A 17,624-nucleotide genomic window follows, 5' to 3' on the forward strand; every position below is an offset into this window, starting at 1 on the left:
CAAGGGGGTTGGATCTTGATCCCCCAGGAGTTGGTGGGAGAAAGGAGGGGGAATGGTTAATTTCTCCTTGTTTTAAGATCCAAGGGGTTTGGATCTGTATTCACCAGGGAATTGGTGAAGAGTCTCTCAAGGCTACCCAGGGAAGGGAATTAGCATCGAGAGTGGTGGCAGCGGACCAGATCTAAGCTGGTAGTTAAGCTTAGAAGTTTTCATGCAGGCCCCCACATCTGTACCCTAAAGTTCAGAGTGGGGAAGCAGCCTTGACAACCCCATTGCTGCAGAACTGTGCTCTAGAATCTCAGCTTTCATTAAAATATGAAATCATTTCTAGACCTTGTGGTTGCAGAAAGAACCTCAAACATGAACCAAAACATATGTTATAGCTGTCTCCCTGCCCTGCTGGGAACTGCATGTAGCTGTCTCTTGTTCTGCAGATTTAATTGGCTTTACAGTGCATGTCTCTGATGCTGTTTCGTGAAGCCAGGTAGCAAGGTATTGGGGGTGGGGGAGAGAGATGGAATCCAGCTTGTTGCCAGGGAATGGGGGAGACAGAAATGTGGGCTGATGAGCTAGGCAGCCTGGAAAAGAGTGCAGTAGCTGAGGCCTGGGGAAATAAGATGGCTACAAACTTCCTTATTCCATGGTGCACTTGGGAGGGAAGGAGGTACTGAGCTGGGAGCCAAAGCCTGGGGAGTGGAGCTGGGCCATTTGGAGACCATAATGAAAAACCTATTGTCCATATCAAGATAGAAAATAATGATCAACAAATGTTTCCCAATGAGTATTTTCAACTTTGATCCATAGCTGGGTGTTTTGGGGGTGGAGGGCATGGAAAGGAAGATGGGTTTTGTGGCAGTAGAATAAATTAATGCAACTGTGCAATTGAATGTGATGTCCAGGGTGGTTTCTCAGTTCCAATCTATTCCAAGCTCTCCATCACATCTTGGAACATACACTAACCTTGCTCTGTATTTAAATACAGTATGTACACTAGTTTATGGCAGAGGATGTAAAAGTATCTGACATCACCTACAGTAACACATTGATGTCTCATAGAATGTGTCTGAACATTAAATAAAGATGCTAAAACAAGGAAGTCAGGGACTCCGTGTAGGTATGAGTTATCATCCTAAATTTTTCCAGATTATATTTGAACTTGATTGAGAGATATTGTGGAGTCAGTAGCTCCTTTGTTTTATCATCATCCCACGAAATATGTTGCTTTCCTTGGTACTAAGTTTAGGTAGAAATAGAAATGGTATTTGGATTGTCTTTCGGAAGAAGGCAGCCTTCACTTCAACTGTAGATCTAGTTTTATATTGTGCCCAAGATGCCACACCTGAAATTATTTCCTAGTTCCTTCTTTGTCCCTTTTTGTAAAAATTTTTTTTTAATTAGGTGAAAGGAAGACAGCTCTGAAAATAATTCATAGAACAGTAGATGATGGGGCATCCCACTGAACCTCTTGCATTTTACATAAGTATTCCCACTTATGCTATAGTAACAACACTTAGCATTTATATAGCATGTTACATGTTCAAAGCACTGTACAATCATCCTCACAGCACCACATTTTGAGGCAGTATTTTATTATTGAGTCTGGAGGGAACAGAACATTGAGTTCATTATCAATGAATGCCAACTCTGCTTGTGTAAAGCTAGTCATTCTTTCATTACTGTATCAGCTATCATTGTGTTGTGGATCTGTATTTTGTGTTGATGTAACAGTTGAATTGGGCACAGTTTTGAATAGTGTTAGGCACATATATTCCCTTTGAATTGGCTAAGGGAGCATTAATTGGATTACTGATTTATCTGAGGACAAGGGACTCTTCTCAGCATGAAGGATAATTGCAGTATGTGAAATCATATCATCTTGATTGGCACCTATTAGAGAAACTGTTTGGCTGTGGGCTGCTTCAGCTCAAATTACATTGAATGCTGGGGGTGGCTCTTGCTTTTCAACAGATTGGTAACAGATTGCTTCACTTGAAAGAAGCAAGTGTAAATGTCCCTTATCCAAGTGCTGCTAGCTTTAGTGAATGGTTTGCAAAGAATTGCATTAAGTTGGTGCCCACAGTGTCCTGCCATAGAGTGATTTTATTCCTAACCTCTGGGGTTCTCAGAGTCCTCAGCCCCCATCTTCCTTTGGGCTTTGGGTTTGGGTTTTCTGGTCTCCTGACTGATCCTGATCCTAGGACATATGATCCTCGCACTGGTCCCTTAACCCAGAGAGCTCCACTGAAATGCAATCTTATTTATTTTCACCACAGACTTATTTTTTTCCCCAGTGGACTGAGATTTTGGGTCATCTGCCTTCATGATGCTTGCTGAAGCTTTACTCCATCCTCTTTCATGTCAGTAGAGGGGAGGCCTTTGGACACAAGTTCTTTAACTCTCACTTTCTCTTATGCATTTTTTCCTCTACTGTTGCCCTGTCTTTTTTTGCTCCATCTCACTTAATGCTTGTGCTTGCATTTCCCACAGCATTAGCCAAAAAGCTCTCAGCTGTTAGGCCAGATTATGATGTGTTGTGTCTGATGTTGGTGATGTCTCATTAGAGCCTTTCATCCTCCCCTCTTTTCCTGATGGTTTAGAGACTGCTTTACATTTTATTTCATCTAGCTGTTCTTTCCGCCTACCAAAAAAACTGCACGCAAGTTGGACTGGATTTGAATTAGCCTGCTTCTTAAATTTTCTTAGGGCTTATAAGGTGTGTTGGATGACTCTCTGTCCAGTTGCACATATTTTTCTTTGGATAGTTGTTAACTTTCAAATCTTTCATATAAACCCTTTTCCTCCCTTTTAATTTTTTTAGACCTCTTTTTAGCCAAACTGATCTCTCCACAGTTTGTCCTCCTGATTTGAGTTGCTTCAAATTAAGATGTAGACTCTATTCCAGCTCTCTTAACTTTCTATACCCCTTCATTGTTTTTTCACAGCTAGACACACCGGATATTGCCTGCCATGCCTTTTAGTTTAGGAGTCACTGAGGTTCAGGGTATTTTTTTGGCTGGACACGATATCATGACATAATGTACTAAACTCAAAGAATTGGTGTTCTTTGGCCTGTCAGTTTCTCCTCCGTTATCATTTTCCCCTCTGTTGACGAATTTTAAGTGTAAGACATTATTTTCTCCTTGACTTTTCCACCCTCACATGTTAGGAAATTCCCAGCAAACTTCTGAATTGCTGAAGTCACCAAGTTATGGTGCTAAGCTTTTTCTCCTGTCTCCCTCAGTAATGATTCATGGATAAATATTCATAGATTTTAAGGCTGGCAGGGACAATTACAATAATTTTGCCTGACCTCCTGCACGACACAGACCAGAGAACCTCACCCACTTATGTGCTGCTTCTGAACCATGATTAATCTCTCTACAGACTGATTCTCAAATAGCTATGCTCATCATTCTTTTATTTTATTGTCATTCTCGTTGGCATGATTGCCACTTGCCTTCGTTTAGTTTTTAGTTGCTTCTTTACAAAGACAGTGACCTTTGCTTTTCTATGCCTCCTTTACACTGTGTTCCTACTTGTGTTTAATGTTCCAGTTGTGATTCATTCCTTCATGGCTCTGTAATTACTGTTCTCATGACTTCTCTCCAACGTAAATTAAACTCATCCCGTTGATTACTGGTGCTATTGGCATTTGTGCAGAGACACCAGAGAGCAGTCTCTTTTCCTCCTCCCATAGTCGCCTCTCTGTTACTTCTTGTTTAGCACAAAACCCACAGGGTCAGCTGTTCAGATCCCCTTTTTGCAGGGAAAACTGTATCTCTTGGTCACAGAAAGAGGTAACAAGTGCACACACATTCCCCAGCTCGGGGTTTCTTGCCTGGGTGAATAACAGTTTTCTCACATGCAGTATCTCCCATCCTGTTCCTGGTTCATGGTCCTGGAGTATCTGTATAGCCCCTGAGTTGCTGTTAGCTCTTTATTTCCCAGGGATGGGGTAGGTCCTCTGCACCCTATAACACTTATTTCCCCCATTTCTTGTCCCTTACATTGCCTGCAGGTCACAAATTGGTTCTTCCCGTATATTAAGCATCTTACTACCCTTTGTAAGTAGCTGCCACATCTCTTTTGGCAATGTGCATCTTCCACTTCGCTTGATGTCCCTCCCAGTTATTTCCTGCTGTTGCCTGGATTATTCCTTCCCCTTGTCGATTAGAGGGAATTGTCTGGATTCTTTCACTGCTGGCTCACTGTCGTTTCCCTGGCTCATCTGCTCAAGCAGACTCCACCAGCCCTTTTTCTAGCTCTGAAAGCTGAACTGATCACCTGTGAGGTGCTTCTCAATTCTCTGCTTTGCATGGTGACAGGTTTCAGAGTGGTAGCCGTGCTAGTCTGTATCAGCAAAAACAACGAGGAGTCCTTGTGCTTTTCACTTCATGCATCTGATGAAGTGGGTTTTAGCCCACGAAAGCTTATGTCCAAATAAATTTGTTAGTCTCTAAGGTGCCACAAGGACTCCTCGTTTTTTCTTAATTCTTTGTAAGCGCTAAAATTGGCTCTCCTTGATACCTGCCTGCCTACACCTTTCGCGGCCCGTCTTGGCCTTTCTGCTAACTTGCGTCCCTGACCAAAGGTCTCACACAACAAAGTGCTGTTAGTACAGTTTCTAAGATTCCTCCAAGGAACCGTTTGAACCTTATTTCTTTCCTTTGGCAGGAATTAAAGCCCAGCCATAGCAGTTAGGATATGAGTCATCTTATAAAGCTTGCAGAATTGTAGCAGGATTAAAGGAACACAGCAAGATTTTCATGACATGAAGACTCTCTTTTTCCCAGTTAAAAGCTAATGGAAATTGCATGTGACACGATGTTAAGATGGGGATATCCATGTGGGCTTTTTCTTCAGTTGTCATTGTTCCATGCATTTTTGAAGTGCCTGTTGCTTGAGTATCTGAGTATTTAGAAACGTTTTGGATGTTGAGGCATCACATGTTTCCAATTTTAAACTTTAGGCAGAAGCTAGGATAAGAAAGGCAGCTAATCCATAGCTCTGCAGCAGATCTTATAACCCAACCAAGCAGAAGGACAATGTTGAAAGGGTTCTAAACTACAGATTTATTGTATTTAGTTATCTTTTGAGTTTTGAAACATAGCCATTAGCAGTGCCCATTCCGTGCTCCAGTATTTAAACCAACACAAGAATCAGCTAAATTGGTAAGATTACCACCCCCATGTATAATTATAATTCACCCCCATGTATAATTATAATTATAATATCTAATCAGCAAGAAGCATTAAATCTGTATCCAATGCAAATGTGTATCAGATACCATGGCAAAATATTGGTTTAACTATGGTAACCTGTGATCTCTGGAATCTGACTGGGAACTTACACGTGAGTTAGACTTCATGTGCATTGAACCTGATGAACCTAATCTGCAAAAGGCCTAGGCAGCACAGTGGATGAACACTTCATCTCTTGCACCTCTTCTTTCAAGATTCAAATTGAGGTGGAGGTTGAAATATGGAATTTGTTTTGAGAACTGAGCACGACTACATACAGTTGGGCCTGGTCATGTCTGGTTCTGCTCAGAAAGAGTTGGCGATTGTAGAACTGACATTACTTTTCACACACAAACACAGGAGTGTTGATGTGGAGGCGATACGGAAAATCAGGCAGGTCCTGAGCCATACCAACCTCTTCACCTAAAATCAAGAGTCTGTTTTGTTTTATTTTTCCTCTTGGGCAGCTTGTGCCCATGCAGCTTCCCTTCAGATAACCACTTCTAAATAACCATTTATCAAAGGGGGGAAAAAAGGTTTGTGTGCGTGGGGAGAAAGCTGAGTTGCTGAGGCAGAGGACAAATATTTATTTGTTGACATCTATTTAGCAGACAGTGTTCAAAGCAAGGGTCAGATGTCCCTTTTGTCACTGCTTTAAAGGGAGGAGTGAGTTCCTTTTGTCATCAGTTGCTGAGCACCTGCAAATCCCAGTTCAATGTTGTCTCCCCAATAGGAGGATGATAGACAAAGAAACCACTAACAAGGCTTGGGGATGTGACGATGTCTAAATTTGTGCTTCATTCTTTTAAGGGAAGTTCAGAATCTTTCTAGCAGGAATTCTGTGCAATGGCATAAGGGAAATTGTTCTATTATAATCACTCTTAAAAGGTGGGTGGAAAGTGTTAGCAGTCGTTCTGCCATCTCTGTACAAGCTTTATCAAGGCTTTCATGCTGGGCGTGTTGAGCTGAAGTGAGGTGTGACGTATCTGGATCAGAGCGCTGAGATTTGTTTGGGTGTAGTGTTGCCATAGTCTTCCTCCAAGCTAACTTCCCAAGTGTAGAAAATGGTACTGAAAGGCCAATAAGCACCTAATGTTCTCAGATGGCTTTATGCGAAAATAGCTGTGATTCAGCTTCTTTTCAGGACAGCAATTGAACAAAAAGAAGCCCTGTGTATATGTATAATTGAGCCCTTATACACCTCTGGCATTCAGTCTCTTTTCCCTCTCTAAGGCAGTGCTGAGGGCTATTCATTCCCTTCCCTGCTTCTTTTCAGTCTCCTCCATCTGCCTTTCCAGGCTTCATATTGCAGCCATTATCTTCCCAGCTATGGATATCTTTCATTTTTGTGGGAGCCCATCCGCTGCCTTTTCATTAGCGGGGCTGATCGTTTTGGATCCCCTGCATTGCTGCAAGCCCATGCTGCTTCAGGAAGCAAGAGGAAAATTGATATTTTGAATGAATGCTCAAGGTAAATTGAAGTTGGGAAGCAAAGGAGTTTTTTAAATTAAACCTACTTATTCAACTACGTGTCCTGCCATTCCTGGTTATAAAATTTCCTGGTCTTATCTATTAAAAAGCTTACAACCATTACAGAGCTTCTGTAGCAACTCCACAGTTATGGCTGTAACTTAGATTGTTGCACAGAAGTTGAGGTCTTCAATAAGACTATTACACTGAGGTTTGAGTAAAGCTTATTGCAGGAGCTCTCCTTGGCTGACTTTTGATGTAGGATGACTTGTGTACATTAGTCCTCTAAATGCTTTCGGGGGGCTACAAGGGTGGAGGGGTCTGCACACTCCATGCCGTGTCCATTTTAATAGCTTGATAATGTATGCACTTTAAGAGACTGACGAAAACACATGGATGGATGGGGGAAGAGGGATATTTCCTCATTGTGGGGGCTGAAGCAGAATCCACTGGGATTCCCCTATTTCAACCCCGAGCATTCAAAGACTCCTGGTTGCAGCAACGCTTTCTGGCTAAGAGGCTGCATGTGGCTACTAGCAATGTCCTTGCCAAGCACGGTCCCGGAGGAATGGTGAGTGAGTGATGCAAAACCTTGCCATGAGGCTGGAAGTGAGCCTGCACCTGCATTGTTAGCTTAGACTGGTCAGCAGTCTTGTGTATCCATATCCTGTGCTGCCACTAGATAGCCCGGTCATCTAGATATGGCATCTTTGTACTTCAAATCACATGTAATGATAAAAATGTGGACTCTTGCCTAATGAAGAAGGGCCATCAGAGCACTAGGACACATCCTGCTGGAAAGATGGAGTTTGCATTGTGTATGGACAGGTCACCTAGTGGTATGACCATAGAAGCATAGAATATTAGGGTTGGAAGGGACCTCAGGAGGTCATCTAGTCCAACCCCCTGACAGATTTTTACCCCAGTTCCCTAAATGGCCCCTCAAGGATTGAACTCACAACCCTGGGTTTAGCAGGCCAATGCTCAAACCACTGAGCTATCCCTCCCTCGAAAACCATCATTGCCTGTGACCTATCCGAACAACTTGAGTGGTCACAGGTCTTGTCAAACAGGTAGCAAAGAGACCATGTATGTATCTCTTTGAGAAGGGCAGGATTCCATGTACACATCAAAGGATGTCCTCTCATTTAACTATCTCTTGCCAGTTGGACCCCTGCCTACACTGAAAATTACATTAGTTGAGTCAGTTTTTAAATCAGGTTCAGTTAAATGTATTCTGATTTAAAAGTAAATCTTGATTTTAAAATTGCCAATGGAGAATCCACAATGATCCTTGATAAGTTGTTCCAATGCTTAATTATCCTCACTGTTAACAAATTTAAATCTTATTTCCGGTTCGATTTTTGTCTAGCTTTAGCTCCCAGCCATTGGATAGTGTAATATCTTTCTCTGCTAGACTGAAGAGTCCATTATCAAATATTTTATTCCCCATATACATATAGACTGTTCAAGTCATCCTTTAAACTTCTCTTTAAGCTTAAATGTCAGATATGGAGGATGAAGTAGAGCTACAAATTAAAAATGAAACTGAATTAGGGAACTGCCTACATTCTCGATTTTTGGCCATCAGAATTGTAGAACATATTCCTGAATTAATAAGAAAACAATTTTTTAGTAAAATCATCTAAAACAATTCAAAGATTTGTATTATTATTGACGAAGCTTCTACAATTTCAAGTAAAACTGTGCTTGTAATTCTTAAAATGTGAATTACAAGATTCTTCACCAACAATTTTTCTCGATTTAGTGGAATTAGAATCAACAAAAGCAGAAAATATTTATTATGCTTTGAGAAATACGTTAACTGATACAGGATTTGACACAGAATATTTAAAGAAAAATTTAATCGGATTTTGTTCTGATGGCGCGAGCACCATTCTTGAACAGAAATCTGGAGTTGCTACAAGACTGATTCAAGATTTTCCAAACATTATAATTTGGCATTGTTTGAATCATCGGCTACAACTGACTTTAGATGACGCTGTAAATGATATCAATGAAATAAGCCATTTCAAGATTTTTTTGGACAAGATTTATGCAATTTTTCATCAGTCAAATAAAAGTCAGTTTGAACTTAAACAAGTTTCTGAAGAACTATATATTGAAATCATCAAAATAGGCCGTGTTTTTGGTCCACGATGGGCTTCTTGTAGCCTTACAGCTGTCAAAGCGGTCTGGAGAGCTTATCCAGCTCTTTATATTTACTTTTCCAAAAATAAGACATTTTCTAGCATGGGAAAAAAAGATTGAAAAACAAAGAATTTTTAAGACTTGGCATTAATGATTGACATTTTGGATGAACTTGCATTGTTATCAAATGCACTGCAAGCGAGACAATTGAGTTTAACAAAGGCAGATAAGCTAATCAAACGAACGATTGATTTTTTCATACAATTAAAAGATAGTTTTGGTATACACGAAAATAAAATTAGTGAAATGATAGAAAGTGATGCTTTCAAGTGCATAGAGTTTGAAGATAATGTAAGGTTTAAATCACTGCCACGAGACAAAGTAATAGAGTGTATTATTGAAAAAATGAAGGCAAGATTATTAAACGAAAATCACATTAAATATAAAGAAGATAATTTAGGTCATTCTCGTAATACACCTAAAATAGTTGAATTATTCAATGTTATGGATCCCACTTCATGGAATATTGAAGAAGTCAAGTTACCTTGGAAATCAGGAGAAGAAAAAGTGCATGAATTAAATAAATTCATAAAATTTGTAGTCGATTTAAATGATTTTCATGACTGTGTAGAGAATAACATTCAATCAAAAAAATCTTCCTGATCTGGAAACAATAAGGAAAGCGAAGCAAATTATGAACACAATTGCAATTAGTTCTGCAGAAGCAGAAAGAGCTTTTTCTTTGATGAATATTATTTGTAGTGATAAAAGGGCGAATTTAACAATTAAACATATCTCAAGCTTTATGACCATCAATTTGTTGGGAAAACCACTAAGTTCCTGGAACCCAATACCATATGTTAAATCATGGATGAGAAGTCATCGATCCGCATTAGATACCAGAGTTCGTGTATCCAACACCAAAGATTATGGAGAAGATCAAGAAGCCATTTGGAAATTACTACCTAATTAGTAATAAATAATGTACTTAAATATTCTTTAAAATGTTGTTTGTTGTTGCATTGTATACTTCAACATGAATATATTACTTTTCATTTTTAATAACCTAAGTAGTTCACATGTAATATTTTAAAATACAAGAATAATAGACATTTCATTCTTAAATATTATTATTGTTTGCTTACTCATACATCTCTTCTTTATATTTTCTTTTCAAATGTATTTTAAATTCGTGTAATAAAGCAATACTTTTTTACATGTTTATTACAACAGAAACAATGTTTTTTTTTTTTTTTTTAATTGTTAAGTATGACTCCCAATGTCTCAGTGCATTGCCACTTCTTATGGAGAAAGGTACAAAAAATACATACTGTGGCACATCCCTTAAATCAGAACTTTTTCTAGGGAACTGGTTGTTAAGATTTTGGCAGCTCATCACTGGCTGTTAACATTGTATATCTGACTGTTGGGGAACAAATAATTCTGTTTGAAGAGTGAGGGAAACAGCATTCAATTAGGATAGTTTGTTAGAAAGATGATTTAAAATAATGGCATAAGCTTTTCCATGCTTATCAGTTTGTTTTTTTCCACTCTTTTACTTCTGTCTCCTTTCCCAGGCTTCAATCTTGGATTTGCATTCTGGAGCTCTTTCAGTGGGGAAGCATTTTGTTAATCTGTACAGGTAAAGTGGGACAATGATTTACTCTCTCTCCTTTAGCCTCCTACAGCTTGGGTGTTCTACCTTCTCACAGTGCATAAGAACTCACGTATTAGGGATTTGATAGATTGTCAGTAGTTTCTTGGACCCTGTAAAAGCTTGTGTGGCACTAAATCTGACATAATTGTTATTGAACTGGGCTCTTAGGAAGCTATTAGTAATTTCAGTTGTAAGATTTACCTTTGTATAATACTGGATAACAAATGACTTTTGTGCAGTTCAAAGTCCATAGCTATATCAATAGTAGAAGAAACACAGGGTTTTGCACCAACTTTTTAAAAGTGGGAAATCCACATTCTTATTTTAAGGGATATTTTCTTTGCCTTGTAAATCCTATCAATATTTATTGAGTTTGGGTCCCTTTTTATTTTAGTAACATCTTAGAACAACACTTTGGGAGCTGTGCATCTCTTTAATCATCAAATTCAAACAGTGGGAAGGTTTGTGGGGCTTTTGTATCAAGTTTAATTTATTGATTATTTGTGGAAAAGATGAAGCATAAATGGGAGGTGAGAAAATGCAGATTGGTAATGTCAAACAATCGGGTTCATAATCCCTCTTCTTAGACTCTCTCTTGTTTTTGTAGATACTTTGGGGATAAAATTCAAGAAGTCTTTACAGAAGAGGATTTCCAGTTATACCGGTAAAGTCATTCAGTAATTGGAGAATGAACCAAAAATATAACTTCATTTTTTCCCCTGAGTTGCCCCTTTGAGATGCTATGTTAACAGAATGTTCTCAATCCCACAAGATTTCCTACCTCTCCCATGCTAACACTGAAAAACTCCTGTCCCAGATAGGCCCATCCAGCTGATCTACTAATGCAACCAGAAAGGAAGGTGCTCTACACAGCACTAAGGCACATTGATGGAGGTCTAATGCATTTTAGCTCTAGGCCCTGTTTCGTGAGTGTTTTAGGATATATAGTGTAATAAAAACTGAAGGGAGTCCTGTCCTGTTGTATTGTTTGGGACAGAGCTTCAAATAATGATGATGAGAGGGTAGGTCAAGACATTAAAATAGTTAAAGGGGAAAAGGCTCTTGAGTGTTCTGGTTGTCTGGCTAGAAAAGTAACACTCTTTTTTACAGGGCCAGAATATGGAATATTGCTGTAATGGAACATGCCTTGTGGTGGTGGTGTTTAATCTTTTATACAGATTGACTCACTGACATGACGTGCACAGCATGTTTTAATAAGTTTCCTATCTCTGAAGACATGTATAGCCAACATTTAGGAACAAGCCTTATTACTTCTTTGCTGAATGGACATAGTAAATGTATTCTGATTTTCATGGAATTTTGTGTAACTGTAGATCTTGACATGAACTGCAGAGCAGACTTGGTTTGAAAATTTTGTATTCCAAATTTATTTAATTTTATCTTGTAACTCTCAGTATATGGAAGAATATGAGCTCCCTCTAGTGGCTAAAGTATTATTGTTAAATAGAGCTGGATTAATTTTTTTTTTTTCAGGTGAAACTTTTTTGCAGAAAAATTAAGATTTGGATCGACTGTAGCACTTTGCAAATTTGTTGTAGGTTCACCAAATTGTTACATCGAATAAATGAAAAATTGCCCAAAAAACATTTAGTTTTGACATTTTTAAAATGAAACATTTTCAGTTTTTGAATTCGCAATGACTTCGTTTAAAAATTTCATTGTTTTATTTAAAAAAAAAATTCACCTAAAAAATACTTGAAATGGAAACGAAATGTTTTATTTTGGGTTGAACAAAACATTGTGTTTGACTCAAGACAAACTTTAAAAAATATATATATTTCACTGTCTGTATGGGAAAAAAAGTCAATTATTTGTACAGCTCTGTAATTAAGTTCCTATGGATGCTGATCAAAGTTTGTTGTGCCTTGTGAATGAATTGTCTGTTGGAGTTGGATTGGAGTTGTATTACTCTGGTAGTTTTGTCTGGTTTAACTTGACCACTTTAAATGGCTAATCTTTGTCTAACTTGGCCTTTCTAGATACCATCATCTTATAGATGAGCTATGATGTTTTTATACATGAAAACTATTTTAGATTTTATCTAATCCTATCTATGTATATACCCCCCAACCCCTGTCACCATATTAGTAGAATTTAGAAATAACCATAATTCTCTCTTGTTCCTTCCCAGCCTGTTGAAATAACCAGATTAATTTATGGGGTATCTTTTTATGTATTTCCCTATTCCAAACAAACCGGAATTTATAAGAATTGTATAAGTACTTCACATTTCTGCCCCTCCCACTTGGGGATTAAAGCAGCAGCTAGTGATTATGGACTCCTTAGTCGGTATAGAGAATGTTTCAACCTGCCAGAGACAAGTCACAAAGAAAAATTATTAAATGCTTTTGTTCCTCTTTAACCATGACTCCAGTAGCATATATCTTTAATGGATTGTTGTATGCTATCTTGAGGAGCATTTATCTTTATTACTTCCATTTACCTGTCCAGGTCTGTTTAAAAATACACTCTGGAGAGCACTAACTAAATAAAATGCACATCTGAGTGTTACTGATTACAACAATAACAAACAAGAGCGGACATTCTGAGCCAGAAGGCTGGTTTCTAAATTAGCTGTGTCAAAATAGCTGCTGCTTCAGAATGAATTATAATTTCTGTGCCCTCATGCTTTATCCTCTAGCTCCCAAGATAGTAATTCTTCTTGTTTGACCCTTTGTCTGTATCTTTATCCAGAATAGAGACCTTGGAATATGCATCCTTGGTTTAAAAGCTGCTCCCTGTCTGTGGCATTAGAAGAAAATTATACCATCAAGGCTTGTGTGTTTTAAAAACTTGTCAGAGTGTAGATGTGCAAAGAATTGAGTGATAGCCAAAGAGTATTTATTACCTTGCCCATTGTCATGTCTTAGCTCCAGCCCTTGTGAGAGTCCAAACTGCAAAGAGATGAAAAATCTTCATGTCAACTATTTTTATTTCCCTCTTCCAGCATTCAGTTCGATGGGAAGAGGCCTTCTGTACATACTTCTCCATGATGCCAGTGCTGTAGGCTCCAAACTTAGGAAGGGGGTTAATTTGAAGTCTTTTTTTCTTGGACTCTAGCCTTGCTATTGGTTTTTCTCATTTCTCTTCCGACAAAGTATTATGCCCCATTGTTCCTCTAATTTAGTACAGAGTAGATTTCACTACCCCCTTTCCTGTAACTGTGCCACAACGCTTTTCTTCCCTAAGTTTGTCCTGTTCTTCCCTAAATTTGTCATATGTATTTCAGCATCATCCATGACTCGTTATGTGAAAGTACACAGAGTTGCTGTCAACAGAATTTATGGGGAGCTTTATACTTTTCTTTCTACTATTGACTTGGTTTCACGCTCATCTGTGCTAGCAAAGTTATTTCCATTGTGTCCTATCAAAGTGGGAATACATCCTGAGCAATTGCAATGATGAAGTTAGGGGCAAGATACAATGATTTTCATTTGGAAAATTCAAGGATTTGTTTGCATGGACAAGAGTTTTTTAAATAGAGCTGCAATATAGTATGGTTGTAGATAGAAAAGGCTCTCTAGAGTCTCAAAGGATTTTATAGATAACATGAATAGAAACTACCTGGAATGGCAGCAAGGGGAACAGGAGCAAAATATTTTAGTATGGGTTTGATACATGTTGCAAAGTCTGAAGGCCAGTTTTGAGGCCTGGGAAGTTGATTGTAATGGAAAGATTTTAGGCTAAGCAGAATGATTTTAAAACCAGTGTATAAAGTAGATTGATTAAAGTGTGTGCTAGCTTCTGGATAAATTACTTTAATTTCCTTTGTTTGCATAATGTATATCCAGAGAAGTGGCATTTGTATGACTCTAGATAACATCTCCATCTCTAAAAGGGGATATCTCAGATTCATGGCACTTGGGTAGACAATTGATTCCAGCACACACAAAGTTAATTTACTATCACAAAGTGAGAGAGTGAATAGAAGATTGTTTTCGTGGGAAGATCAGAATGTTGCTGTCCTGTAACTGCATATTTACCAACCTGCTGTGGATAGATGATGGAGGCTTCCTGAATGTAGTGTATATGTAGGGGACAGGGGGAGACCTGGGACTGTTTAAAGCACTCAGCAAAACATGCTGCCTGCTCTGCATAAATGTCCTGTCCTAGGATATCAGCCCCATAGATGGATTCTTTTGTCCACCAGTATTACGTACAAAATGAGATCTCCATCATATTTACTTGTCTTTAATATAGTGATGCAGGCATTCAAATCATATAAAATAAACATGCAGCCTGTTGCCTTTTTTTTTCTGGGAGCACAAAGTAGGCTTCTCAGATTTCCCAATATGTAGCATAACTTATTCTGGATTGCAACAGCTTGACAAGCTTAGAAATCCTGACCTATTAATTAAATGTTATAAGGATTCACATCTTTACAGATTTTTGGACTGGTCCCATGTTTATGGGAAGTACATATTAAACACAAACTAAGTTTAAAATTAACGTTTGTGGTCTGACTTAACTCTGAATTTCCTGTTTGTAGGTTTAGGGATGCTTTTGTCCTCATCTAGCACATATCATAACTTGCAAAGTACATTCTCAGACCCCCGCAAAGTACACATGGGCAGAAGGAGACATAGGGATTTGCTCTTTGAAATATATTTCCAGAATCTCTCTGCCTTATCAGCTCTCCATCTCATTTTACTTACCACAAGGAAACACATCTTTTGTTCCCCTTGGCCTACCTTTTAATTTTCTCCTGCTGCTGCTCTGTAACTGGATTACTTGTTGTTTTGTATTATATAATTGTTTCTCTGGGTGTATGTACTGTGTATATATAGTTCCTTTTATTCAGTAGCTCTCAGTAATCTAAAATATATTGGACTACGTTATTGAGAAAGAAACTATATCAGATGAAGATTGTTAATGCAATTTTATTGCTCTGGCAACACACACTGTTTAAAAACAACACTAGGGAGTGCAAAGTTACAGAGTTGGGCTGTCACTCTGTGTGTTGCCATACAATATCCAGGTATTGGGGTGCTCGAACAATTTTTATTTTGGGCTTGCTGATGATGGAGATCATGTATTTGGTGTTTGTTATTACTACTTCAAGCCAGGGGGTGCGGCAGCACCCCTAGTTTCAGCACCACTGCCAGGTATTTTAGGATTCTTGAAACAGTGCATAATCCACTGTTCTATGTAATCTGTGTGCTGCTGCTGCAGCATATGCATAACCAAAGGCCCTCTCTGTGAAGAGCTTCTACTGAAGTCCAGGTGAGCGAGGCTTAGTCCCTAATATGTGACCTACAGTTCAGCCTTAGCTCTGAACTTTGGGGATAGTGCTTTAAATTTTTTTCATGGTGTGTGTATGAGTGTATTTAGAAGTTTCTTCATTCTCTAATATTTCCTTTCCATTTAGGGCCCATCCTTACCACCCTTGCTCGGGGGGTGGGGGGTGGGGGTCATCCTGTATCAGTTAGAAGGATTCTCACATGAGCAAGGACTGCTGGATGGGGCCCTGTGTTCGCACTGAACTGTTTGAGAAGTACTTGTTCATTGTCATGTTTGCTTGTGGTTTTAAAAAGGCTTGATCCAAAGCTCAGCAAAGTCCATGGAAAGATCCTTGTTAACTTCAATGGGTGTTGGATCAGACCCTAAAAAATAACTTGTACTTCCCACTGTCCATACAGCAGAATCTGAGAGGGAGGCTAGAATAGACTGGGAGATTGTGTCCTGTTCCCACTGTGAGACTTATTTACTATTTTGTTCATGACTTTGCAGCCCCCCATATTTTTCAACTTTTATTATAATAAATTTAACCCTTCTGCTCATTCTGCTATGCCTGTAACTTAAATGGTGAGTGTCCTTTACCTGTAGCATTAGCGCTCTCAATTCATGGTGAAGCAAAATGCACGTTGACAATGTTCAGTTCCTTGTAGGATTGGGCTCCTACTGACTCTGCTTGGTCACGAGAACAGAGGGACAACATGGCCTGTTGGGTCTCAATTCAACAAAGTACTTACACATCCCTATTCAGCTTATTCATGCTTCATGGTGAGCATGTGCTTAAGTGCTTTGCTGAATTGGGACTATAAAGTGTGATGTGTGAGCAATATGCAGTGGTGTTAGAAACATTCCTTCAAGACAGGAAGATGGATTCAAAGACCCAATACTGTATATCTCTTTGATTTTCCATTTCTCTGACCTCAGTCTTGTCAACTCTCACGGTACTTAATGTTTTTCTTGAAGCCCTAGCTCCTGGAGTCATGTGAGATTACATGAGAATCTCACCTTTCATTAAAAAAAAAAAAAAATCTGACCCTTATGGTTGTGGAAAGAATCTGGAAAGTGTGACTCCTAAAGGCTCCAAAATCAGAAGGCAAATAAAAAGTACCCCAAATGTATTATTTTGTAAAATCTCACGATTTGGCAGGATAAGAGGGCTGATTCAGGAGTTTTGAATGCATGGGGTTGGCAGTCCTGTGATAAGCACTTGCCCCACAAACCTGACTCAAAGCTGGTAGCTCTGACTTTCAGCCTTGCTACTCTTGTGATGATCTCTATTTAAAACCTCTAGAAAAGTATTTGAGAGCATTTCTTGAAATCTCTCTGAAGTCTAGTACTTCATATTGGAGAAACTTTTAATAATGGGTATAAGCTACAAAAATTGTGATGCAGGTCCACTGGGAAGCTTTACAAGTGTGATTACTTCAAATGAAACCTTTTTCAATGTGCCTTTTTTTTTAAAATCTGCACTTGAAAAGCAAGAACAAGGAGAATAATGGAAGAGTTTAAAATATTTGTTTAAAACTGAAAGAAAACAAAATAATGTTAAGATTAAAACTTGGTCTTCCCATCTCAACACTTAGTTTCCTTTGTTATGCTTGTCTTAGAAATGTCTCTCTCAAGATAAAAGTTTTTGAAGATACAGATTTCTTACCTGATCGCCTGCTGCAGATTAAAGGGATATCTGTCAAATATTTTCTGTTTCAATTTTTAATTTTATATTATTTATTAAGCCTATAGATGTATGTGGCATTTTACAAAAAGACTGGGGCCACAGAATTTGCCCCAAGGAACTTAAAATCTAGAGCCTTGTTTCTGTCTGTCTGTCTCCCTCTCTTGCAATTTTATTA

General features: G+C 38.6%; 1 protein-coding gene across 1 annotated transcript in view; it reads left to right on the forward strand.

Annotated features, from left to right (window-relative positions):
• The window catches only part of OGFOD3 (2-oxoglutarate and iron dependent oxygenase domain containing 3), an 87,651-nt gene that overhangs the window by 16,294 nt on the left and 53,733 nt on the right, over positions 1-17,624 (forward strand). The window contains exons 5-6 of the mRNA XM_065416145.1: positions 10,439-10,503; positions 11,126-11,182. Of these exons, the coding sequence (XP_065272217.1) occupies positions 10,439-10,503; positions 11,126-11,182 (122 nt within the window). The remainder of the gene's footprint in view (positions 1-10,438; positions 10,504-11,125; positions 11,183-17,624) is intronic.

The sequence above is a fragment of the Emys orbicularis genome, chromosome 13 (genome assembly GCF_028017835.1).
Source record: "Emys orbicularis isolate rEmyOrb1 chromosome 13, rEmyOrb1.hap1, whole genome shotgun sequence".
Taxonomy (NCBI): Eukaryota; Metazoa; Chordata; order Testudines; family Emydidae; genus Emys; species Emys orbicularis.